General features: G+C 35.0%; 3 protein-coding genes and 1 pseudogene across 4 annotated transcripts; all 4 read left to right on the top strand.

Moving 5' to 3' along the window:
• Window positions 1-1,210: 1,210 nt before the first annotated feature.
• On the top strand, window positions 1,211-9,097 carry LOC120210953 (serine/threonine-protein kinase CTR1-like). Of its 2 annotated transcripts, XR_005524545.1 has the most exons (6): window positions 1,211-1,402; window positions 1,531-1,829; window positions 1,930-2,074; window positions 8,108-8,205; window positions 8,651-8,764; window positions 8,971-9,097. XR_005524545.1 is itself a non-coding variant. In XM_039209592.1 (3 exons), exons 2-3 carry the CDS (start codon window positions 1,591-1,593, stop codon window positions 2,087-2,089), a joined length of 399 nt encoding a protein of 132 aa, XP_039065523.1. In that variant the 5' UTR covers window positions 1,214-1,402; window positions 1,531-1,590; the 3' UTR covers window positions 2,090-2,195. The 2 variants fall into 2 exon arrangements, 1 of the variants encoding a protein (XP_039065523.1); XM_039209592.1 differs by lacking the exons at window positions 8,108-8,205; window positions 8,651-8,764; window positions 8,971-9,097 and having other exon boundaries at window positions 1,214-1,402; window positions 1,930-2,195.
• Window positions 9,098-9,217: 120 nt separating this feature from the next.
• LOC120210952 (serine/threonine-protein kinase EDR1-like) lies at window positions 9,218-10,098 on the top strand. The gene is made up of 3 exons (XM_039209591.1): window positions 9,218-9,671; window positions 9,803-9,843; window positions 10,003-10,098. Exons 1-3 carry the CDS (start codon window positions 9,230-9,232, stop codon window positions 10,081-10,083), a joined length of 564 nt encoding a protein of 187 aa, XP_039065522.1. The 5' UTR covers window positions 9,218-9,229; the 3' UTR covers window positions 10,084-10,098.
• Window positions 10,099-10,426: 328 nt separating this feature from the next.
• On the top strand, window positions 10,427-10,932 carry LOC120210954 (serine/threonine-protein kinase CTR1-like). The gene is made up of 3 exons (XM_039209593.1): window positions 10,427-10,541; window positions 10,629-10,713; window positions 10,800-10,932. Exons 1-3 carry the CDS (start codon window positions 10,429-10,431, stop codon window positions 10,902-10,904), a joined length of 303 nt encoding a protein of 100 aa, XP_039065524.1. The 5' UTR covers window positions 10,427-10,428; the 3' UTR covers window positions 10,905-10,932.
• Window positions 10,933-16,587: 5,655 nt separating this feature from the next.
• On the top strand, window positions 16,588-21,880 carry LOC120210950 (annotated as a pseudogene).
• The last annotated feature ends 3,690 nt before the right edge of the window (window positions 21,881-25,570 follow it).

Below are 25,570 nucleotides of genomic sequence, written 5' to 3'. Positions count from 1 at the left end.
AATAATATATGATCTCAATACTTTTAATTATTTAATATTAAATACTCAATTATCCTATTATAATCTCATAAACTCAAACTTAATAATTTTAAAATTAACAATAATTTTTTAAATAGTGAAGTAATACTTAACTTTAAAAATGTCGTATCATGAAACTATCATTAATTCTTGCGTTATTCTAGGAATAAGTGCTCACCCTTCTTATTTTACGTCACTCTGCACGTGCCTCCCTCCAGTTTGCTTCTTATTTTACTTCCGCTCGTATTTATCCCCTTCTCCATCCTTATATTTTTACTCTCTTCATTTTTCCCCACCCTTTCTCTTTTCCTCTGCTGGGAATCACCCAAAGAAAAAAAAAACAAAACCCTTTCTTCTTTCGCTTCCCAAACCGTTTGCACTCTTTAGAATTTAGCTTTCCTTTCAGTTTTATACCCAACTTTACGTACTTCTTTTGATATATTAGCCTCTTGATGTTCTATTCGATTCCATCAGTTTCGCTGATTTTCTCAGAGCTTGAATCTGGATTTTTCTTTTGTTGCAAGAGTTGTACGGCACGAGGAGGTAGTTTTTGATTGGGATTGAAGAAAGGGGAGAAAAGAGAGAGGAAATTAGTGATCCCGTGACAAAATGCATCATCGAACAACTTACTTCTTCCCAAGGCAATTTCCCGATCGTGGGTTCGATTCGAAAAAGCTATTGGATCACGAGAAAAAACTCGATAAAGAAACATCAACCACTTCGACCGTTGAAAATGACTCAGCTAAGTCGATCCCAAGGGCTGCTCCAAAAGACTTTGCAGCCTATAAAACTGAGTACTCGCCGCTATCGGATCATTTCACGGACAAAAAACTTAAAGCCAAAAAGCAACAGCTCGCTCCTTGTCGTGATCTCTTCATCAATAAAAAAGCTACCACTGACAGATAACGTCTCGTGAAACCATCCTTCACTGATCATCATGATGAAGATTGCGAGTTGTTATTACATCCAGAGCCAGCTCCGGTGTCTCCTCCGGAAACCACTTCCGTTATTAATGACAATAGTGTTGACCGGAACTTTGATCGCAAGGTATCACTGCCGAGGTTCTCGACTGATAGTAGTTATGAAGGGAGCTTGTTTTCTGGGACGACATTGGATGTCAATTTCTCGAGTGAGGTTAAAGATACATGGACTAAGGACTCACCTCCCACGGCTGTACCGCCGGAAAAGGGGGATGTTAAGGAACCGGAACCGAAGGAGAGTAAAGATAGCTTAGCTTTCAAGTCAAAGGAGAGTTATTATTTACAAATTATGCTGGCGAGAAGACTTTCTTCTCAAGCAAGTCTCCTCAGTTGAACCTTTGCTTTTGCAAGATTATTGCGGACCAGTAGTCGCCGATGCAGAAACTGTTTCTTATCGTCTATGGGTATCTAATTTTCTCATCACTGTCGCTTCACTTCATTTTATTTCTCGTATCTCGAACTTGATCCTAAGTTTCTAATAATAATATTTTGTTTTTGTATTGAATGTGATTGTTGTATGTTTAATTTGCAGGTTAGTGGGTGTTTATCGTATAGTGATAAGATATCAGATGGTTTTTATAATATTATTGGGATGAATCCGTATCTGTGGGTGATGTGTAATGAATTTGAAGAAGGAAGACGCTTACCATCTTTAATGTCTCTTAATGAAATTGAACCCAGCGAGACACCTATGGAAGTTGTTCTTGTTGATAAAGATGGGGATACACGTCTCAAAGAGCTTGAAGATAAAGCCCATGAGTTAGACTGTGCTTCGGAAAACACCTTAGTGTTGGTCAAGAAGCTTGGCAAACTTGTTGCTGCATACATGGGGTAGGTTATTCCTTATGCTTTTTTTCTTCCTAATGGTTCATATACTTGTCACTGTTTTTTTAATCTATTTTTCATTATGTTTAAATTGTTATATATCCAGGGGAACTTTTCCAGTGGAGCAAGGGGATCTTCACAAACGCTGGAAATTGGTTAGTACGAGGTTGAGGGGCTTTCAGAAGTGTATTGTGCTCCCCATTGGCAGCCTATCCATGGGACTTTGCAGGCATAGTGCAATCCTCTTTAAGGTGCCAAAAGAATAGCTTTTTTTTGTTGGTTCTTGCATATATTCATGTACAAAGTCAGCTACACCTGTGATCAACCCACGACAATACAAAGAAAACACTAGACAAATGATTTGCTGGAAGGAGAATTAATGTCTCTTTTTCCCTATATCAAACCATTGTTCTGTATGGATAATAGTGAACATTGGATTTATTATACTGGTTAAGTGGATGGTTTTCTATATCTTGGGTTAAACTGCAATTTTTCTGTCCCCTGCAGCATTGATGAAAAGATAATTCTTTGTTTTGTTGTTGGCAACTACTACTCTGTCTAAAAGTTTTGAAAAGGTAGTTCATGTTAGGAAATAAACCCAGTACAAGTAATTTCCCTATAACAAGATTAGTGAGAATGCAAAATAAAAGCGGAAAAATAATACCCGAAAAATTGATAACGGAGTTCAGCCAATTGTGCTTACGTCTCCGGACTGCTGTAGATCTTTTACTAAGAGAGAAAATTTACAGGTGTTTACAAAACACTCACTACTCACAAGAAAGCTCTCTAGTATTGGAATGAATAAATGATTTTTGGATGATTTTGAAGCTAAATGAGCTAGGGTATTTATAGTTGAAACTTAAGGACTAATCTTGTAAATACCCTAAAGTTTAATGACTCAATTTTGTAATTATCCCTACTACAAAATTATAATAAAAAACCAACAGCCTCAATTTTCCAAGCAGCTGGCTGCTTAACCTTTAGCAGCCCATATGCTTTTATTATTTTTCAACAATCTCCCACTTGAAGACTGATTTTAATCTGTCTTCACACCTCGATCAATGCAGCAGCATTTCTAGTCTTGTTATTCTAGCATGCCAACTGAAGTTGAACACAACTTGAGTTTGTCCGTAGTCACCGTCTTTGTCAACATGTCTGCCGGATTTTGAGCTCCACTAATCTTTTCAAGTTTTAAAATCCCATCTTCCAGAAGAGACCGGATAAAATGATATCTCAATTGTATGTGCTTCATTCTGGAATGAAAAGATGGATTCTTCACTAGATGGATAGCACTTTGACTGTCGCAATACAAGACATTGTTTTCTTGTTTCTTGCCTAACACTTCCAAGAAACTTTGGAGACAAACCATCTCCTTGCTGGCTTCTATAACAGCAACATATTCTGCTTCAGTTGTGGAGAGAGCAACTATCTTCTGTAGTTGAGAAACCCAACTCACTGCAGTTCCTCCTAGAGTATAGACATACCCTGTAGTGCTCCTTCTGATGTCGACATTTCCGGCTAAGTCAGCATCTACATAGCCTGTCAGTATCGTATCTCCACCTTTGAAACAAAGAGCTTTGTTTGTGGTGCCCCGAAGATATCTGAGGATCCATTTGACTGCTTCCTAGTGTACCTTGCCCGAATTATTCATGTACCTGCTAACAGCTCCCACTGCATGAGCAATATCTGGTCTGGTACAAACCATGACATATATCAGACTTCCAATTGCCGAGGCATACGACACCTTCACCATGTGTGCACGTTCTTCCTCCGTCTTTGGTGATTGGTCTTTGGAGAGTCTGAAATGAACACCTAAAGGTGTACTTACTGGTTTAGCATCTTGTATGTTGAACCTGGAGAGTACTTTGTTGATGTACTCAGCCTGTGATAACATCAAAGTCCCCGACTTTGTGTCTCTCTTGATCCTCATCCCAAGAATCTGCTTTGCAGCGCCCATATCTTTCATTGCAAACTGCTTCGATAATTTTTGCTTCAAGTTTATGATCTCTTGCATGTTTGAGCCTGCAACGGGCATGTTATCAACGTACAACAATAAAATAATGAAGCTATTGTCGAACCTCTTGATGTAGCAACAATGATCTTCTTGGCATCTGGTAAAACCACTACTACCCATAAAACTATCGAACTTTTTGTACCACTGTCTAGGAGCTTGTTTTAGACCATACAAGCTCTTCTTCAACCTGCATACCAGGTTTTTCTTGCCTGCCTCTATGAAGCCTTCTGGATGCCTCATATAGATTTCTTCCTCCAAATCACCATGAAGGAAAGCTGTCATTACATCTAACTGCTCAAGATGTAAATTTTCTGCAGCTACAATTTTCAACACCAGTCTGATTGTAGACAGTTTCACGACTGGAGAGAAAATTTCATTGTAGTCAATACTTCTTTTTGTTGAAAACCTTTGACTACCAATCTTGCTTTGTAGCGTTTTCTCCCATCGTGCTCTTCTTTGATCCTGTAAATCCACTTGTTGTGGAGCGCTTTCTTGCCTGGTGGTAATTCAGATAATTCCCACGTCTGATTTGACATAAGCGAGTCCATCTCATCTTTCATGGAAGACTCCCACTTGACTGAATCCTCCACCTGCATTGCTTCATCATAGCACTCTGGTTCACCATTGTCAGTCAGCAACAAGTAGTGCAAAGAAGGCGAATAACGCTGGGTTGGTTTAGGAATTCTGGAGGAGCGTCTCAGTTCTGGTGTGCGTGGTTCTTCTTGAACTGCTTCAGAATTGATTTGAACATCATTTCCAGAAATCTCCTCGAACTCAGCAAATTCCTTTGTTTCAGCTTCGGTATTGGAGCTACTTGATTCTACGGTTGACTTGTCTTTGTACACCATATTCTCATTGAAAATGACGTCTCTGCTTCTGATGATCTTCTGATTTTCGTAATCCCAAAACCGGTAACCGAACTCATCACCGCTATAACCAACAAAGGCACATTTGTTGGACTTAGCATCAAGTTTACTTCTTTCAGCAGAATCTATGTGTACATAAGAAATACAACCAAACACTCTTAAGTGTGAAAGATTTATTTCTTTCTTGCTCCAAGCTTCCTCTGGTATTCCACCATCCAAGGGAACTGAGGGCCCACGGTTGATCAGGTAAGAAGAAGTGTTGATAGCTTCGGCCCATAGAATTTTGGGCAATCCGACATGTATCCTCATTCTTCTGGCATGTTCATTCAGAGTTCTGTTCATGCGCTCTGCTACGCCATTTTGCTGTGGTGTCATGGGAACTGTTGTCTCCATCTTGATCCCATTGCTTGCACAGAAATCTTTGAATCTGTTATTTTTGTACTCTCCTCCATTATCAGACCTCAACCGCTTGACTTTCAGGCCAGTCTCATTTTCCACCATGGTCTTCCATTTTCTGAAGGTATCAAAGACGTTTGATTTCTTCTTCAGAAAATAAACCCACACCTTCCTTGTAGAATCATCGATGAATGTGACATAATATAGTGAGCCTGCAAGAGATGTAACTGGAGATGGTCCCCATACATCAGTATGAACCAACTCTAACTTTTCTGCCTTGGGTGTCTTGCCAATATTTGCAAAGCTGACTTTCTTTTGTTTGCCAAAGATGCAATCCTTGCATAGTCCGACATCTACATTTTTTAGATCCGACAGCTTCCCTTTTGACAAAAGCGTCTTCATCCCTTTCTCGCTCACATAGCCAAGCCTTTGGTGCCATAGGTTTGATTTTCCATCAGCATCTGCTACTGCAATGATATTCTCTAAATTTGAGGTTATATAGAGAGAACCAGTTTTCTTATCACGAGCAATGACGAGTGCTCCTTTGATAATCTTCCATTCACAGCCTGAAAAGGTTGTACTATATCCTTCTCCATCAAGCTGTCCAACAGAAATCAGATTTCTTTTAAGGCCAGGAATATGTCTCACTCCTTTCAGCGTCCAGGTGGTCTGGTTTGGCAACTTTAATCGGATGTCTCCTTTTCCGACGATCTTCAAGGTTTCATCATCAGCTAGATGAACCTTCCCAAAATCACCACTGACATAATTTTCCATGATTTCTCGGCATGGGGTAGAGTGGAAAGATGCCCCTGAATCCCAGATCCATGATTCAATCAGACTGTTTACGCTTAGAATCATGGCATCATCTGTCTCTTCTGTCACGTTGGCAGATTCCTGTGCGCCGGTATTTTTCTTCAGTGCTCGGCAATCTCTTTTAAAGTGACCCTTCTTGCCACAATTATAACAGGTAAAATCTTTCTTTCCAGTTCTGGATTTTCCCCGTCTGGATTTCGATTTGCCATGATTTGAATTTCTTTCTGAAGTTCTCCCTCTGGACTCCGTGTGCAAGGCTGAGGAGGTTTATGCTTCACCCGATTCTCTCCGTCGAATTTCTTCGCTCAATACCAGATCCCGAACATCATCGAATTTCAATTTACTATTTTCTGACGAGCTGCTAACTGCTGTAACAGTAGCATTCCAACTGTCTAGTAGAGATGATAAGAGAATTAAAGCTCGAACTTCATCATCGAATTCAATTTCCATTGAACTCAACTGAGTTGTAATTGTGTTGAGTTCATTTAGGTGTTGTGCCATCGATGCCCCTTCCGTCATCCGCAAATTGAATAATCGCCTCATCAAGTGCACTTTGTTTGAGGCTGATGGCTTCTCATACATACTGGAGAGAGCTTCCATAAGACCCGTCGTGGTCTTTTCCTTTGCTATGTTGAAAGCAACATTGCGGGACAACGTCAGTCGGATAACTTTGTGGGCTTGTCTGTCGAGAAGAGTCCAGTCTTCTTTCTTCATGCCCTCTGGTTGTTTTCCTGAGAGAGGTTGATATAGATTTTTCTGGTACAAAAAATCTTCAATCTGCATCTTCTAAAAGCCAAAGTCCGTACCATCGAACTTTTCAATTTTCACCTTCCCTTCGTCTGCAACCATCGCTCCCACTCGAATCTGGCTTCTTTGGATCGTTACTGATAATTCTTGCAAACCACCGTGTATTAGAACACCTCCGTCGATAAATTCGTATCGCAGATAAAATTTTTACTATTCACAAAATTCACTATTCACGTTAATAATAATGAATAGTAACCTCGCAAAAATTGACAAAATTCACAACCAAAAGCTCTGATACCAGTTGTTAGGAAATAAACCCAGTACAAGTAATTTCCCTATAACCAGATTAGTGAGAATGCAAAATAAAAGCGGAAAAATAATACCCGAAAAATTGATAACGGAGTTCAGCCAATTGTGCTTACGTCCCCGGACTGCTGCAGATCTTTTACTAAGAGAGAAAATTTACAGGTGTTTACAAAATACTCACTACTCACAAGAAATCTCTCTAGTATTGGAATGAAGAAATGATTTTTAGATGATTTTGAAGCTAAATGAGCTAGGGTATTTATAGTTGAAACTTAAGGGCTAATCTTGTAAATACCCTAAAGTTCAATGACTCGATTTTATAATTATCCCTATTACAAAATAATAATAAAAAACCAACAGCCTCAATTTTCCAAGCAACCGACTGCTTGACCTTTAGCAGCCCATGTGCTTTTATTATTTTTCAACAGTTCAGTTGAGGTAGAAGTAACTGCTGCTGAGTGTTGGGATGCACAACACGAAGGCAGATTGTAGCCTAGTTGACCTTTGGGGAAGTTTGAGAATAGACTAGAGAGTTGGTGTTAGTTGTCTTTGAGTGATTCTAGACCCTAGTTTAAGAAGGCTTCTTTATATGTGATCTCATTTATCCTATATGTTTGTTCCTATTATTCTCTCTTCTTTGGCCTGAAGTTAGGAATGTGCCAACTGGGAGGGGGAGGAATTAGCAACGTTAGGAATAGGCTAAATGGTTCTATTGTATACTTTGTTTCGGGTTGTGATGTGTTTTTTAGGCTTTATTGTTTTGGACTGGTTAGGACTTTGTATCTGTTGTACCTTTTGTTGGAGTTTTAATAAAATTGAGGCACTTTTCTCCTCCTTCCTATGTTCATGTTGATACCTTCTGGTATTTCAATGTATATGAAGGGGGTTTCTAATGAGGCCTCCCTTTCTTGTATATATAAAAAAAAGTTATTCTGGAACGAAAGGTATTTTGCTTATGCGTGTATGCACTGTATTGTGTGAAGATCTGGATTGGAAAATTTTTCTTTTTCTCTTTTTGACCTCAAGTGTTTCAAAAGGTATTATTTTATTGGAATACTATATTTTATTAGTTTATAGTACCAAGGACTAAGTTTTCCTGAAGTACAAGAATTTTGTAAACCATATATGAATGTCTTTAACAGGGAGCATTGATATTGCAACTGAATTAGGAGCGTCAGTGACACCCAGAACTATAACCAGTCCATTATGGATACTCCCTTTTCCATGATCATTCAGTGAGGTATCTCTAGCCTGCCATGGTGAATTCATAATGTTTCTGTGAAATATTTGGTTCTTACGAGGTCCTCATGGGAGGCCCCTGAAATTTTTCTTATCTCAATGTCTGAATAATAAATTTTTGTTTTCTGAAACCAGGTGTTTATGTAATGGACGTATAAATCTTCTAGATCTTTTCTTTTTATTCAGAATTTAAAATATTTAAAAGAATATGTTAGCATATTCTTGATTGAATGTTGCACTGCATGGCTTTGTTTGCATTATCACTTTATGCTTCTAGACCAGGATATCAGATGAAGAATGAGCGTTTGACTTTGTTGATGTGTGAAATGTATGTTTACTTACAGCCCGGATGCCCTTCAATGTAGCTGTAATATACTACATGATGATCTTGCAACAGATGGCTATGGTTTGGGTTCCTTGACTAACATAGTGTTTTACATATGCAGAAATTGGCAGACTACATAGGCTTGCCATGTAGAATTGCTAGAGGATGCAAAAATTGTGCAGCAGATCATCGTTCTTCTTGCCTTGTAAAAATTGAAGATGATAAAGTCATTTAGGTAAGCTACTCACTTTTAGTGATAGAATTTAAAGTTCATATCATCCCAATTTATAGTTCTCAGCACTCCATTATATTATAATGTCAAGATATAAAAAAGAACACAGAACTTTCATTTTTGTGATGGAATTTCATTCTTCTCTAAATGAACTTTCTTCAAATTCTATCTTCCTATTGTGTGTTTGTTGCTAATACATTTTCTAACAGGGAATATGTAGTTGATCTTGTCAGGGAGCCAGGAAATATCCTTGGTCCAGATTCATCTATCAATGGAGGATTCCATTCTTTAATGCCTTCACCATTTCAACTTTACCGTCTAAAAGAGTTCCAGCAACCTTACATGGATTACGCATCTTATTGTCAAATAATAAACTCAAGGAGTTCAAGTTCTCATTTTGAGAATCCTCTACATTCTGGTACGTTATGTTTTGGACACACATTCTGCAAATAAATCAAACTTTTGAAAATGAAATCAAATGGTGGAGATCAATATCCTGCAGGTGGCATTGAGAAAACTAAGCAGTTGAAGGAAAATGGTTTGCGTGAAAACCAAAATCCGTCATTAAATACAGCAAGTGGTCGAGATTGTTTCGTAAAGGAGATGCCTGTTGAAACTGCAGAAGGTTCAACAATGAATTCTAGACTCCATGAAGATAAACTTGCCAAAGAACAAACTCTTAGAAAAGAAATTGGTGTATCTGGAAGTACAGATGTAAACAGTGAAAAACAGTTGAAAGATAACATGCCTTGTCAGTCAGATCTGGAGGAGATTGGGGCTGTACTTGATAACCAGGGCATATTCTCCACTATTTCTGTCCCGAGATATCTACATCTTGAACCTTCTCTTGCCATTGATTGGCTTGAGATATCATGGGACGAATTGCATATTAAGGAGCGTGTTGGTGCTGGTACTCCTCTTAGTTCTTATTTGCTTATAAATTATATTTATTTCCTTCTCGAAGCATTTTAAAAATTGGCCTTCTCAGAAGATTACCAGATTGCTAGTACCAACCTTTTTGCTTCATATATCTTTTTGCAGGCTCATTCGGAACAGTTCATCGTGCTGAGTGGCATGGATTGGTTAGTATTAATTCTTCTTGCAACTGAAAATTGTTGGTCTTTATTTAATAGATAATGGATAATTCTGATATTAATCCTTTTCCCTTAGTTAAGGAATCTGGTATAGAATTCAGTGTTCTTGTAGCCTTATGACAATAAACAACTGCTGTTCTAATGCAGGATGTTGCCGTTAAAGTCTTGACTGACCAAGATCTTCATGATGATCAGTTGAAGCAGTTTCTGAGAGGTTTGTACGGATAAAACCTAAAATAATCAATTTTATTTTCCATGTTGTGTTAGAATTACATATTTTTTTTGAACTAGTGCCATTTTCTTAAAGCATGATCCTCATCCATGATCCTACCATAAATTTTATGAATTTTATTATTTTATTTTGGGGTTCTTTCCTTGTATGCTCTATTTTTGTGCTTCATGGTAAAAGCAATCCTCTAGTTCTTACTTGTGTTTGTGCTTCAAATTCTCTTTCCTTGCAATGAATTAATGTAAAGGAGCATGTGGCATGTTGCTAATTCTTAGAAATACTCCTATTTTCATGTCCTTTAGTGAGATGGATATAGTCATTTTATAACTATACCTAATGTTCTGATGATTTTTAAGGTTGCTATAATGAAACGTGTTCGACATCCAAATGTGGTACTTTTCATGGGTGCTGTTATGAAACGGCCTCATCTGTCAATTGTGACGGAGTATCTGCCGAGGTAATCAACTATCCTGATATTAAGGTAATGAACCAATATCTATTTGTAAATATAACACATGGCTAGTACCTGGTTTCTGTCAAACAGGGGTAGTTTATATCGTTTCATTCATAGGCCTACTGCTGGAGAAACACTTGATCAGAGGCGGAGATTACATATGGCATTGGATGTGGTGCGTACAATTTTCTTCTTGCACAATTATCTATTGATACCAGCAGCAGCTGTTAGCACAACATTCACAGTTTATGTTGGAAACAGGCCAAGGGGATCAACTATCTTCATTGCCTTAATCCTCCCATAGTTCACTGGGACCTTAAATCACCAAATCTGTTGGTTGATAAGAATTGGACAGTAAAGGTATGATAATAATACCACATTTTGCAATATCTCTGTTTTGTTTTTCAAATTAACAATATCTACTAGTGAACCGCATTGAGTCTATTTCTCTTTCTTTGTTTTATACCTCATAATTAAATCCGAAGCCTTTCTTTTTATTTTCCTCTCTTTTCACACCCTTACGGAGACTTGAGATCTTCTATCACTCTTGTTCCACGAAACAAAATCGCTTTTTAAAAAAAATAGAAAAAAGGAACAAACTGTTCATTGTTTCGAACAATAAAAAAAAGGGAATGAAAAATTGATCGTTTCAATTGTCTTTCATCTATTCTTTTTGCTTGTTTCATTGCGCTTCAAGTCAATTCATGGATTATTCTTAATTATTTTGATCTCTTGTTTCGGTATTTTAAACCTTTCTTTTTGGCCTTTTCCCTACCCTAACCTAAGGCCTATTACACCTTGTTTAAAGACCCCTTGATTATTGTATTATGTTCATTTTTCATTGTGGAGACTTGATTGGATTCCAAGCCTATGGTAATGTTTTGGTTAGTTTCGGTTTGAGCGATTTAATTCACCCCAAACACTTTGAGTGGATATGTGTGAATCTTTGTGAGGTATTGAGTCATGTTTCATTGAAATTGGCAATTAATTGAGATGTCTTGCTTACTTTAAATTTTCTTAGTTGTGTCTTTGCTTGATTGTAACTTAATTCGGCAAATGTCATAAACTTAGTTTGATTGGAAGTTTGAGGAATAAATTGAAATTGAAGATGACAACTTATGATTTTGATATGTAATTAAGGAATGCTTGAGGACAAGCATTGAATAAGTGAGGGGGAATTGGATAAGTGCTTAATTTAGTTAACATTTTGCTTTTAAATTACTCCTTAATCATTGGTTTTTGTGGCTTATTTGTTCGTTTTAATTCATTTTATGTGCAGGACGTCAGATTCTGGAAATTGCACTAAAAGGAAGGCATTCTACAATTTTTATTATTATTTGGTCACGGTTGGAGACATTGGCAAACTCTGGGCATGACACGGTTTGATGTGAAAGTTTCTAGAAGATATTCGGAAGTCGATCGAGACTTGTGCACTCTACTTGAGATAACTGAAAGGCATTGCCCAAACCAAGACTAGAAATAAAATTTTATACGCCGGATTTAAACATAGTGAAGAATCCAAGATCAGTATCAGAAATTCAAGGCCAAAAGAGTACTTAAGAATCTCATGATCAAAGTTAGTCCATTCAATCAGGAATACAAGTTCACTGGATTGAGCGAACAATTACGCAAAGATAAGATGTTTTTAATGAAGCCCAAAGGTGTAATGAATGAAACTGGTGAAGCAGAGATAACCAAATATTGAAGCTTTAGAGTCAAGTTTCAATTTTACGACGAAACATACTCAATTCAAAAACACCTTCAAAAAAGATCGATGGTGGTTGTTAAACTCAGCGGCGATGAGCTACACCTCAACCAACTTGACCTATAGAAAGATCGATGGATCTTAGAATCATCCTTAAATTGGGTTCGAGAGACAATTCAGACGTGTTCGAGAGTCGATTCAAAACAAATTCAGTTTAGCTTAACTCAACGTTGAGTGGATAGCTTCTAGTAAAAGTTTTCAATCCATATTTCAACTCCACGACCGATGATATCCGGCTGAAAGACTACCTCACATGGCTTTCCCGTGAAGGGGAGTCATCCAAAGATCATATCACTTGGTTCAGACCCGCAAAGGAGAACCACCTAAGGAATATACCACATGGTTTTCCCGTGAAGGGGAGTCATCCAAAGATCATCTCACTTGGTTCAGACCCGCGAAGGAGAACCACCTGAGGAATATAACACATGGCTTTCCAGTGAAAGGGAGTCATCCAAAGATCATCTCACTTGGTTCAGACCCGAGAAGGGGAACCACCTGAGGAATATACCACATGGGTTTCCCGTGAAGGGGAGTCATCCAAAGATCATCTCACTTGGTTAACACCCGTGAAGGGGAACCACCTGAGGTATATACCACATGGCTTTCCTATTAAGGGGAGTCATCCAAAGATCATCTCACTTGGTTTAGACTCGCGAAGGGGAACCACCTGAGGAATATACCACATGGCTTTCCCGTGAAGGGGAGTCATCTAAAGAATTATGACCGGCTTAGACCCGCGAATGGGAGCCATCCTTTACTTAGAGGAATCGTTCACAACATAACTCAAGGCGAGAAGAGCTATCTGTCAACAAAAACTTTCGAGTTCGATTCCATTCAACTCGATGACATATCAACCGCATAGTAGTAGTGAGGAACTACTTTTCGGTTGAAGCTTAAACTGAGGTCTTTAAGTCAAAAAGAAAACCTGGGTTGGGTGCGATTTAGTAACAATGAACTATATCGTAACCGAATTTACAACATAGCTCAAGGCGAGAAGGGCTATCTGTCAACAAAAACTTTCGAGTTCGATTTCATTCAGTTCTAAGGCATATCAACCACATGGTAACATCGAGGAACTACTTTCCAGTTGAATTTTCAAACCGAGGTCTTTAAACCGAGAAGAAGACCAAGGTTGACTACGATTTGGTAACAAGAAGCCACATTCCGATTCAAATTCCTAACTACGATTTCAATTTCACGAAGAAGGATATCATTTCAAGACTGACCCAACTTCGCGACAGATAAGTCATCCCCAACTAGTGAACGAAAATTTGTGTCCTTTTATCTTTATCCTATTCTTCGTTACACGAAAAAGGACAAAGTGGGACAGCTGTAGACAACCATTTTCGTTCGTGACTTATTTAGTATATATATTAATATTATATTTTATCTTTGTGTTCTAGTTTAAATAGATGTTAGTATTTCAATTAGGATTTAGGATATTATTTCAAATATAATTTTATTTTATATTTGTTTTAGGTATTTTAGTTTCAATAATTTTAAGTGTTTTAATTAGGTTAAAAGATATTATTTTAGGAATTATCTTAGCTTGTTTTTAGGAATTTTAAGGCTTTAAATACCATATCAGGGTCAGCCTAGAGACACATATGAGATCTCTCACATCTGAGAATAAAATCTCATTTTTCTCTCTAGCTTTCTCTCTATTTTTCGCACACTTCTTTATTTTGTTTTAAATTTTGTTTTCAACAATTATGCTAAATATAACTTTGGTCATGCTTAGCTAATTTTCTTTTAAGTTGAAGGCTGAAGTGAAAGCTCAATTCCAAACGTGAGAATTGTAAGACACCTAAATCGCTTCGGAATTTTCTCTCTATTTTCTGAGCTTACTTTTCAAATCAAAACGATTTTGACATTGGTCTGGATGTTGTTATGGTTAACGTTTGAAGAAGCATTTGCTTATTGAAGCATATTCGACTTTCCGAGAACACACTTAGCAAAATTGTTTGCTAAGATGAAACTGAGATTTGAACCAGTTATTGTTGAAATAACATAATCCAAGTCGACAACGAAGAATTGTCCTTGTAAGCTGTCTTGAATTTTGAAGTAAAGTTCTGTTTCGATGATCCGAAGAATTTGAGGCAAAGCTGAAGTCTGAGGATGCTTTCACTATAAGTTTCTCTTTATGTCAATCTCTTTAGATCATTTATTTAATTATTTTTCTTTTATTTAATTCTTATCTTTTATTTTAAAAACAACTTTTCAAAACCTCTTTTTTATCTTTACTACTATTATTTATTATTATATTATATTTCTCTTTTATTTATTATTATTTTGTTTTGTTTTGTTTTATTTTATTTTTATTTTCTCTTTTAATATTTTATTTAATATTTTATGCTTTTTCTTTTTTTAAATTTAATATTTTCTTCATTTATTTTATTTTTTCTTTTAACATTTTTATATAACATTTTTTAAAATTTAATATTTCCTTCTTTGATTTATGTTTTTTAAATTTAATTTTTATTTGATATTTCTTTTATTTTATAATCTAACGTTTTCAATATTTTAGAGGTAATTTCAATCGATCAAATGTAAGTAATTCAAATTGAGTCTTTAAATTTTAATTTTAATTTTTGTAATTAAGACAACCGACAAATTAAAATGGTACCGAAAGGGCAGTTCAAGGGTGCTAATCATTCCTTGACTGTAACCGACTCCTGAATCCAACATAGTTTTGGTAAAACGCAGATCAGGTAAGATGGTGTCCGATCAACCTAAATATTTTTTAAATGATCGGTGACGACTCTAACGTGTTTTATTTAAATTGAAGCCTAATTCCGGACCCACCCGAAAGACGGCTGTGACATATATATTTGTTATATATTATAAATAATTTTTATTTTTAATTTATATAATTTTTATACTCTGAAAAATAATATGGAAATCAATTTTTTTACAAAATATTGCAAAATAACATATTTTTAGATTTTTATTTTTTTTTAAAAAAATTGAAGTAATGGTTTATAAATTATAAGAAAAAGTTATAATTTGGTTCGAACTTTTACATTTCATTGATTTAAATTTGCTTTAAAAATTCAGGAAAATGGGATTGAACGTCACTTTTATTTTGGAAAAAAAGCAAACACATGTAAAATGAGTAAATTCATCCACAGGTAGGACGAAATAAGGATGACCACAACAAAATCATCCACATCAGAATTTGAAAAGGTAAAATGCTAGATGTTCAAAGAAAGCTACACATAAACGAGATATTTTTCTAGACTGCAACTAATACGTGTACTAAATTATTGTAAAGTAAAAGAATTTTAATAATTATATATTAAGTAATAATTCTTATATTACATAAATAAAACAAATCAATAGTTACTAGAATAAAACTTTATGCAAAAAAGAGCATAATATATATATATATATATATTCAATTTAATGATGATAATTAATTAAAATAAAATATTAGATAAATTTATAAATAATTTTATCAATTCAAGCTACTTGATATGTAAAATTAAAAATAACTTGATATGTAAAATTAAAATTATTTTTTTGATATTTTTAATGTTTTTGAATAAAATATTTTATTTTTATTAAATAAATTAATTGTTTCCAATGGATAAAAGTGTGCGCACCTCGTACTCAGTATTAGCAACCGCAAATCGCCGCATAAGGTTAAAATATCATTTCACTAACGAGCTTAACTTCTTCTCTGATTGGACCACGTCCACGTCGGCTCTAGAAAAATCAACTCGCTCTTGTGCACGTTAGCTCCACTGTAGCAGTCGCTTCCTTCTGTTCAACACCTCTCCCTTTTAAAAGCACCTTTCTCCATTATCCATAACTTAATAATAATAATAATAAAAAAAAACAGCTCTCTGGAAATTATTTTATCCTATTTCGTCTCGAGGTAATGGATCTTATTTATTTATTTGTCTATCAGTTATACCCATTTATTTTGTTTTACTTTCCTCCTTTTTTCTTTATGGTAAAAAATTTGAAGGACATTGTTTTTATCCTTTCTTTTTGAACTTTTTTATGTTATTTATAGAGATTTATTGTTGTTTCATCGTTTGTATTCGGGTAATCGTTATGAAGAAATGTCTAATTTCTGGTTTTGTGTGAATTTCATTTTCATATTTAGGAATTTTACGATCTAGGGATTTTAATTTGCGCTTCCAATCAATTATGCTCTGATTACACATTTTAGTTTCACTTATTCAAATCCTTAGTTAAGTTCTTTCTTGTAACTGAATTGCTAATTACTACTTTTATTTTCTATATGCAGGCATTAGTTGTTTGGGGAATTTGTTGCTAATTTGAGCTTAAGTTATAAAGTTAGTTGAAAGTAGGGATTGTATAAGGTGATATTATCTTCCTAAAAGGAATTTGACTCTCGTCTCAAAGGATGGCGCATGTTGCTACTATGCAATTGTCTAATGGACTGAGAGTTCATGATAGTCATGGATGCGGTCGCCAGAACCTTGTATGAGATATCTATATCTTTCTGTTCTTCCATTTCTATATTCCATCTTTTCTTCTCCAAGTATTTGGAACTGAATATGTGAATGTCAACAGGGTTTCATAGGAAAAGGTCGGCTACATTTAATTCGTATCAATCTTTCCTCGCATGCTATGGTATGATTTTCGTATTCCTTGATGAATGCAGAAGCTTTTGTTTGCTATTTATATGTAGCTTTGCTTTTGTTTGGCTTTTAAACAACTACATTTTTTTTGCTGTTTTGTTCATTTACTGCTAGTTCAGAAAACATGAGAATTGGTTAGAGACTTAGAATGTATGTGATATGCATTTGCATGCATGTGATACCACTTTTACAAAGTCTGGAGACATGAAAACTTCTTCTGTTTCTTATCCAGCGACAGGATACTTGGAGTCTTCATCTTTTGAGCAGTGTTTGTAGGCCCATAAGTCCTGTATACAGGTCTGATGTCATTATCTGCCGATCTGTTCCAATTCCTAATGGGGGAAATGAGATTCCTATAATAAAATCTGCTAGTGTGGCTTTGACTAGGTAATCTAGATTTGTGTGTCTTACTTTCTGTATTCCTTTTAGTTTCTTTTCCTTGTTCTGTCTAAATACCGAAAGAAAATACTTGGATTTTCAATCCTGGAGTCATTTATGAATCACTTTTATCTTTTAATGAATCACTCACTAAATTATTTAGATGGTGAAATTTGTACCACATTGGAAAGTATTAATTTTTTTTATGCACAGATTTCTGATTTGCAGCCTTCCACATTGGAAAACTTTTCTCTTAGTGTTCTGAGAAGCATTCAGTCAATTTTTTTTATTTATTTCAGAAGTCTCGATATCATTTTTAATACTAGTTATGGTATATTTATCCTCCCCGTTGGAGACAGCTATTTAGTTTTATATTCAATTACCTTCTTTCTTGGGTGTAGTTAGGGGTCAGGTTAAAGTTCTATTAGGGGGCCTAGTTCTGTGGTATCTTCTTGGGCATCTTCATGCATCTTTTCTTTTTTCTCTTTAACATATAATATACTCATTTTTTTTTATTTGGATATATCAGGGCACTTGGTGATTTACACTCCAGTCAAGTTATACCTCAGATGATCCCGACAGTTGCAATTATAGCTTTTTCTGCATGGGGCCTTGGGCCACTTATGCGGTTAGGCAGGGTTATGCTTTTCCATGTAAGCACTGAACACTATTCTACATGCTTTTGTATTCTCTGTCTGCGGAATTTCTTTATGATTCACTGCCTTGCTATTTTCTGCAGAGGAGCAATAACAGTTGGAATAAAAGTAGAACATATCATATTATGACCTATTATCTTCGACCTGTGCTGCTCTGTACTGGAGTGTCACTCCTCTGCAGGTGCCCCATAAAGGATAAAGATGAATCTTCATATTTTTTGCAGCCAATTTGCTTGGTCTGATGATACTGTGGTTTCTTTCAGAGCATTTGATCCAGTAGTTTTAGCCTCAGAAGCAAGCCAGGCTGTTAAGCAACGACTTCTACATTTTGTGCGATCGTTATCTACTGTTCTTGCTTTTTCTTATTGTTTGTCAAGGTGAGTTCAGTGGACTTCCTTCAGTTGTAAGTTTTTAACAACTGGCTAATTATGTATACTTTTCTTTCCTTTACTGGTTAAATTGGATTATTTTTCTTTTTCTTTTTTTTATAGGAAAAGGGCCTCATTAAACCCCCTTCTTAACCGTCAAGCTACATAGGTACCTTAACGGCCATTGGAAGGAGGAAAAGAGTGCCCAAATTTTATTACTAAAAGAGAAAGTACATCCTGGGTAAAAACCACCTTAATTACAACCTTCCCCACAAAACAAAACCTCTACCCATAAAAACACTCAACCTACACAACCAACTGAAAACAATTGGATTATTTTTCTTCATTTTCCTTTTTGGTTGGGATGGGCTATTTAGAGGAAAGTAGAGGAGGTATCGTGTGTAGTTTTTAATTTCTATGTTTTCAGGGATTGGTATGTTAATCTAAAGAGTGCATGCCTATTAAGTTTTAACATTTCATCATAGTTGTGCATGTTATTAAGATATCTTTTTGATTTCTTATTTATTCTGTGTTTATTGTGCAAGGGAAAATCATGCTATGAAGATAACTTGTTGATTGCCTATTTATTCTGTCTTTAGCATAATTGTAGGAGCTTGAACTAATGTGAAACCATGCGTTTTTCTTGCAGTTTGATCCAACAAACGCAAAAATTCTTCATGGAGATGAATGATTCCAATGATGCAAGAAATGTATGTTTTGTCACTTTCTCATTGTTCTGCTTTCTAAAATCTTTGAGTAGCATCTGCATCATTTATCAAATTGCACTGTGGCGGTAATGTTGTATCTTAATTCGAACAACTTAGGACAACCTGATCAATATTTCTGCCGTCTCTACCCTATGGCAAATGATAGGAAACGGTTTAGCATTTTTCTGGATCAAATATTTTTTAACTTATGTGGATTTTGTGGAATAATGATTTAGATATCTTGAAGGCACTTACAAAGATTGCAATGGGCAAACCTGAAAACAGTGTTTTGTTCTATTCACAGATGGGCTTTGACTTTGCTGGAAAAGCTGTTTATACTGCAGCATGGGTTGCTGCTGTATCATTGTTCATGGAGTTGCTAGGTTTTTCCACCCAGAAGTGGGTAACTGCTGGAGGACTTGGTACAGTATTGATCACCCTTGCTGGTCGTGAGGTAAATGGGTTGCCTGTAATGCATGAAAGAAATTGATGTGCTTATTTTTTGTTGCAAAACCTTATCACTGTCCCATGTAATAGGTAATCATAGGTACAATGTAATTAAGTATCGATAGTAGATCAATATTAGCCTGAAATTTGAAGTTAGTGTTCTACTCTTATTCCAACTGTTCTAAAAACTTTTATAATCCTTAGATGCATGATTTCTCAACTCTGGCATTGCCTGTTTAGTATGCAATTAGTGTGTCGATTCTTGCCCATAGAACATTCAATAATATCCTTATTGATACTTGTCAAGTTCTTAATTTCAAGTTTTCATGATCCTTTCTTGATTTTTCTTCCTTTTGCTTCTGAATTTTTAATGCATTCAGATATTTACAAATTTTCTTTCAAGTGTAATGATCCACGCAACAAGGCCTTTTGTTGTCAATGAATGGATTCAAACTAATATAGACGGCTATGAAGTTTCAGGGATTCAACTAATATAGACGGCTATGAAGTTTCAGGGACAGTCGTTCACTGTGAATGTTGTGAGGAACATTAGCCAGAAGACTCATTGGCGCATCAAGAATTACTTCGCCATTAGTCATTTTGATGTTAATAAAATCAATGTAAGATTGCGGTCTTTCTTTCTGTTAACTTGTCTTGTCAGGACCAGCTTGTCTTCTTTCAAGAGCTAATGCTAGAACTTTGCGCCTTTTCTCTGTACAGAATGTAGTGGCTGACATGCGGAAGGTTTTAGCCAAAAATCCTCAAGTAGAGCAGCAAAAATTGCATAGAAGAGTATTTTTGGAAAGTATCAATCCAGAAAACCAGACTCTTATGGTGAGATTTTTTTCACCGTTGGTAATTTTCCCCATAAAAAGTTAATTTAATATTAAGTTTTTGTTTTGTTTTGTTTTGTCCCCCCCCCCCGGGGCTTTCTGATTGCATTTTGTTGAAATTGCTACATCAGAATTTGTTCATAGAAGTTTCTGATAGGTAATTATGGCCCTTAAATTTTCCTTGAGCTGTTTTATTACGTTCGCATCAGGAGTTTCTACTTAATTTAGGTGCATTGGCTGCCCATCTTAGCCTATTAGTTTATTTTGTCTCATGCATTTATATAAATAATCTACCAACACATGCAAGTTTCACAGTAGAATTTTGTGGCTGTTCTATTTCTTTATGACAATTGCTTCTGTTTGAAGTTTTTAACCAGATATAATAATGAAATGGCGATTTAGAATCTGTAGATGTAAAAAACAATGTTTTGCTCTCTTCAATTCTGGTTTTCAGTATATAGGAATCAGTTTGTTAGCACGGTAATTTATAAATTGCCCAAGAACCAGACAATCTTGGCTTGGATAATAATATAAGATCCTTGGAAGATTATATTGACGCCGCCAACAAAATTAGCATAAATTATTGGTGAATTTATGCATATTTACATTCATGACATGCACGCATACATGTGTAAAGGTTACATTCTGTTTGTACCTGATAATGATAGTATTGCATCAGGAAGCTATACTGTTGGATCTTCTCAGAGTTATTAGCCATCATCGTGCTCGGCTTGCCACCCCTATCCGCACAGTTCAGAAGATGTATGGCGAGGCTGAAATAGAAGATGTACCTTTCGCTGATACCATTTTCAGACGTTCTCGAGCAGCTACCAACCGTCCACTTCTCCTCATTGAACCCAGTTATAAAATTAATGGTGATGACAAAGTCAAAGCTTCAACACGTGTAAATGAAGGGAAAAAATCCATGGAGGAAGCAACCCTCACATCCGACTTAAAGGGAAATACTAACTTGGGATCAACATTGGACTCCAAAGAAGACAGGGTTGTGGCATCATCAACCAATAACTCCAGTTCAGGTTCAAAAGCCTCATTGTCCGAGGCCGAAAGTGGGAACTCGGTTGAAGTAAACTCCAAGAAGCAATTCAGTGAGGGCAAGAGTGAAACTCGGAAGCCAGCAAGCTCGGGAAGTGTGATGATCACTGATCCACAGTCTGCAAATGAAGAATCTGAAATCCCAGCGAGCGTTTCACAGGCACAGCAGGATGTCGAGAAGTCGATTCTGATGCCATTGATGGCTAGGCCACCTTCCTTGGAAGAGAACATCGTTCTTGGTGTTGCACTGGAGGGCTCAAAACTGACACTTCCAATCGAAGAAGAAATGTCGACAGTATTGGAGGAATTTGGCAATCCTCAGAGTGGAAGTAGGTCTCATTCGGTCAGCTAGGAGAAGAAAGATGATGAGGTGCCAGTAGTTCATGGTGGTGCCCCAAATAATTAGTCGATAAACCGTCCCCCGTTACCTTTCATATAGTTTGTAATGTTCAGCTGTGTTTTTTTTTAAGCTGACATTATTATTATCAGTACACCATTATTATTATTATTATCATTTTTACGTCTCATCCTTTGTGGATAGTTGTTGGATTCAAAATTAATGTGGTAAGTTAGAGGGATTAAGTGTGCGTGCTGTGGGATTCAAAACTCGTGGTAATCTGTGATTGAAAAAACTGATTACTGTTTGGTGCATCGTTTGTTTTAAACTTTTTGTTCCGCCCAATGCTGAACTCCAACGTTAATTCTTATCGACTCAGAATCTTTCAGTTTAGTTTTTCTTTTTATCAGATTAATTTGAATCAAGTTATCTTTAATTAATTTGAATATTAAATATTTAGAAATTTTGTTGATGATAATAGGTAGAGTTAGAGCTGGGTATACGGGCTAGGGCCCGCGGGTTACCCATTTAACCCGCGATCCGTGCGGGCTTCGGGCCTAAAAAATTGAAGATATTTTAAATTACGGGCTTTTTAGCCCGGACCGTTAAACCCGCGGGTTTAATGGGTATAACCGCGGGTTACCCGCGAAACCCGTTAAAGCCCGCTTAATTTAAAATTCATAAAATTTTAGATAAAATAAACTTAAAGAATTTTATAGAAAAAGAAAATAAATTACCTATAAATATGATGTTATAACTATTGTAGTTCTTAAATTTATTAGGGCGGTAGTCTAATTTTACCGCTGTTTGATATTTTTTTCATTTAAATATACATCATTATCATTTTGGTATTTAAAGATTTTTTTTATTTAATTTTGACCTTTATTTTTTTCATGAAGTATGTTATCCATTTTGTTCTTTAATTATAAAAAGTCACGTGATATTCTAATAATATATCACATGACACGTAATATTTGGATTAAAAATAAAAAAGAAAAGTAAAATAAAAAATTGAAAACATATTTTTCAACTTTTAAAGACTTTTACAAAATAAATATATTTTAACAAATTAATGACTTATATTTTATCAATTTTAGTATAACTGTATCTTTCAAATTTACTCTTATACTGTAAGTGTCGTAACCAGTTTTTGCCCTAGTACAAAATTTTTCTTGGCGGGAACAATAAAACGAATAAATAAATGATTTTGATTTAAAAAATATTTTGAGAGTCCCCATTGACCTTTTTGGATTAGGTAGATCAAATACCTAGAAACAATCTTTTAAAATAGTTTTTAATAAAACATAATTTAAAAGATAAACTGATATGCGTATAGCCAAAATTTTTTAATAAAAAGGATTCGTGGTCGGTTACGTTTAGGGAAGGATTAGCACCCCTATAACGCCCAAAATTGGTACCCATTAATTATAATTTGTCTCTATTATTGGAAATTTAAAATTCAAAGATATATTTATAAGATTATTATTTCAAATTTATAATTTTATGAAAATATATTAATTTAAATATAAATAAGATATTTATTTATTTAGAAATATCAGAAAAGTGTTTCTAGGTGCTTTAAGACAACTCTTTTCTTAATATTAAAAAAATAGATAAATATTAAAGCATTTATTAAAATAGATATAATTTATAAAAGTAATATATTATTTAAAATATCAGAAAATGGACATCCAGTTGCTTTAAGACTGCCCTTTCTTAATATTTAAATATTAAAAATAATAATTTTTTCAAATCTTTCACAACAATATGTGTTTTCTGATTTTTATAAGTAAGATATTATTTATTTAAAATATATAATAGGATATCTAATTGCTTTAAGACTGCCATTTTCTTTGATATTAAAAATAATAAATATTATTATTTAAACAAATATATATAGATACTATGAATAAGATAAAAATAATAATAAAATAATAATTAAAGCAATAATTAAATATAAAAGTAATGATAAAATAATATTGTTAATAAATAATGATTAAAATAAGAGAAATTAAAAATATAGTATACATGTACTAATATAATAAAATTTAAATACTAAATTCTAAAAAAAAATCAATTTATTGATACACCTAGACATACGTATCTTTCTTGAAGATTTTGTTAAATTAAAGAAAATGGGATCATGGTGATTTAATATAAATATCACGTGCAAATAGTATTAATTTAATTATATACCCTACATACATATTATATAAATTTATCAAACGAATTATTAACACTACCTAAACATAAAATTAATCATATTGATAAATTATATAACAAAATCATGTTACAATTAGGTTAATATGATCATTACTTGTCAGAAGAAAAAAATATATACCATCTTTATCATTTTTTACTCTAAAATATATATATAAATGACTAAAAGGAAATAAAATAAAATATATATGTCAAACTAAAATAAACAGAAATATGCTTTTAATGATTAAATTATAAAAATATTAAAGTTAATAGACATAACTTGAAATATTATATAATATAGGTACATATAGTATAATTTAGCTTTAATTATTAACTGGTAATTAAAATATAAATATTTAAAATTAAAAGGACTAAATCAGGTATTATCCTAAATATTTAATAAATATAGTAGGGACTATAATATAATAAAATAAAATTAAGAGTCTGAATTAAAAGGTTCAAAGTTTGATTTAAGTGACTAAAATGTAAATTTAAAAAATTACAGACATTACGTGGCATATTTAACCATACGTGAAATTACCTAGAAGCCCTTACCAAAACTACGTCGTTTTGGTGAGGGTATTTAAACCCTATTCCAATCGACCTTAAGGCCATTCTTGTTTATTTCTCTTTTCTCATTCTCTCTCTATTTGAGAGAGATGAGAATTTTCTCTGTTCCCTCTCTAAATTCCTTCACCGGGTGAAAACCGGTCTCCGACCGGCTGCCATCGCCGGCCACCGGAAATTACAAATTAACCCAAACGATTCGCTTTTAAACCTTTAACCCGAATCTAGCATTCTTTTTTTTCTAAAAACCTCTATTTTACCCTAGATCTAAATAAACCGAAGTGATTACCTTCGGTTAAATCTGGATCTCCGGCGGCTTTTGAAGATTCTAAAGCTGGTGGTAAGGTTCTCGACTTCTTCTCCTTTTGTTCTTCGTTTTGATGTTGTATGGGATCGTTGGTTTAGATGCTTTTCTATCTCTTTTTTTTTGGCTGTATTCTCTCGTTCTTGCTCTGTGTCTCCTCTTTTTTTCCCTCACCTTTTCTTCTCTGCAGGAGATGGCAATTTATAGGCCTCGTCGGTGTCTTCTTTAGACCAGTTAAAGGAATGGCCCTCGGTGAGTCACCGAACTATGGTGGTGACTCACCATAGGGTAGCAACGTGGACAAGGCAGCTGGCTTCAGCGTGACAGCAGGGCGTTGGATCACCTGGCAGTGTTGGAAGCTGCTGCAACTGATGCGTGGAGGGGCTGCTCGCTGGAAGCTGCTGGAAATGATGTGTGGAGGGGCTGCTGGATGGAGGGGGCCGCTCGGGTAAAAATTTAGTGTCTACAGCTGTCCCTCTTTGCTCATTCTTGTGTTAACAAGAATAGGGCAAAGACGAAAAGACAATAAATTTTTGTTCATTTGACTTCTCTTGATTAAGATGGAAATGTTGAACAAGTTCTTATTTGTTTGGATTAGTTCTTCTCATTATGAACTCTTCCATTCTTCCACTGGGGATGACAATTTATCTTCTTCCATGATGAAATCTAGCAAAAAGTTGAAAAAAATCTTCTCATTTTGAACTTCTTCTTCTTTTTCAGATGAGTTCTTCTTATTATGAACTCCTTCTGGAAATACTGATCTTCAAAAGAGGGATTTGTTGATTCAACTCCATACGTG

The sequence above is a fragment of the Hibiscus syriacus genome, unplaced genomic scaffold (assembly GCF_006381635.1).
Source record: "Hibiscus syriacus cultivar Baekdansim isolate YM2019G1 unplaced genomic scaffold, ASM638163v2 tig00109945_pilon, whole genome shotgun sequence".
Taxonomy (NCBI): Eukaryota; Viridiplantae; Streptophyta; class Magnoliopsida; order Malvales; family Malvaceae; genus Hibiscus; species Hibiscus syriacus.
This window is presented reverse-complemented; position numbering and strand designations above follow the sequence as displayed.

Bases quoted from the DNA above. Each gene is read 5' to 3' on its own strand.
- LOC120210953 (XM_039209592.1), top strand. From the start codon at position 1,591: ATGAATCCGTATCTGTGGGTGATGTGTAATGAATTTGAAGAAGGAAGA. The intron at 1,830-1,929 runs GTAGGTTATTCC...TTATATATCCAG, and splicing joins CTTGTTGCTGCATACATGGG to GGGAACTTTTCCAGTGGAGC.
- LOC120210952 (XM_039209591.1), top strand. From the start codon at position 9,230: ATGAAATCAAATGGTGGAGATCAATATCCTGCAGGTGGCATTGAGAAA. The intron at 9,672-9,802 runs GTACTCCTCTTA...ATCTTTTTGCAG, and splicing joins TAAGGAGCGTGTTGGTGCTG to GCTCATTCGGAACAGTTCAT. The intron at 9,844-10,002 runs GTTAGTATTAAT...GTTCTAATGCAG, and splicing joins GTGCTGAGTGGCATGGATTG to GATGTTGCCGTTAAAGTCTT.
- LOC120210954 (XM_039209593.1), top strand. From the start codon at position 10,429: ATGATTTTTAAGGTTGCTATAATGAAACGTGTTCGACATCCAAATGTG. The intron at 10,542-10,628 runs GTAATCAACTAT...TCTGTCAAACAG, and splicing joins GTGACGGAGTATCTGCCGAG to GGGTAGTTTATATCGTTTCA. The intron at 10,714-10,799 runs GTGCGTACAATT...TGTTGGAAACAG, and splicing joins TACATATGGCATTGGATGTG to GCCAAGGGGATCAACTATCT.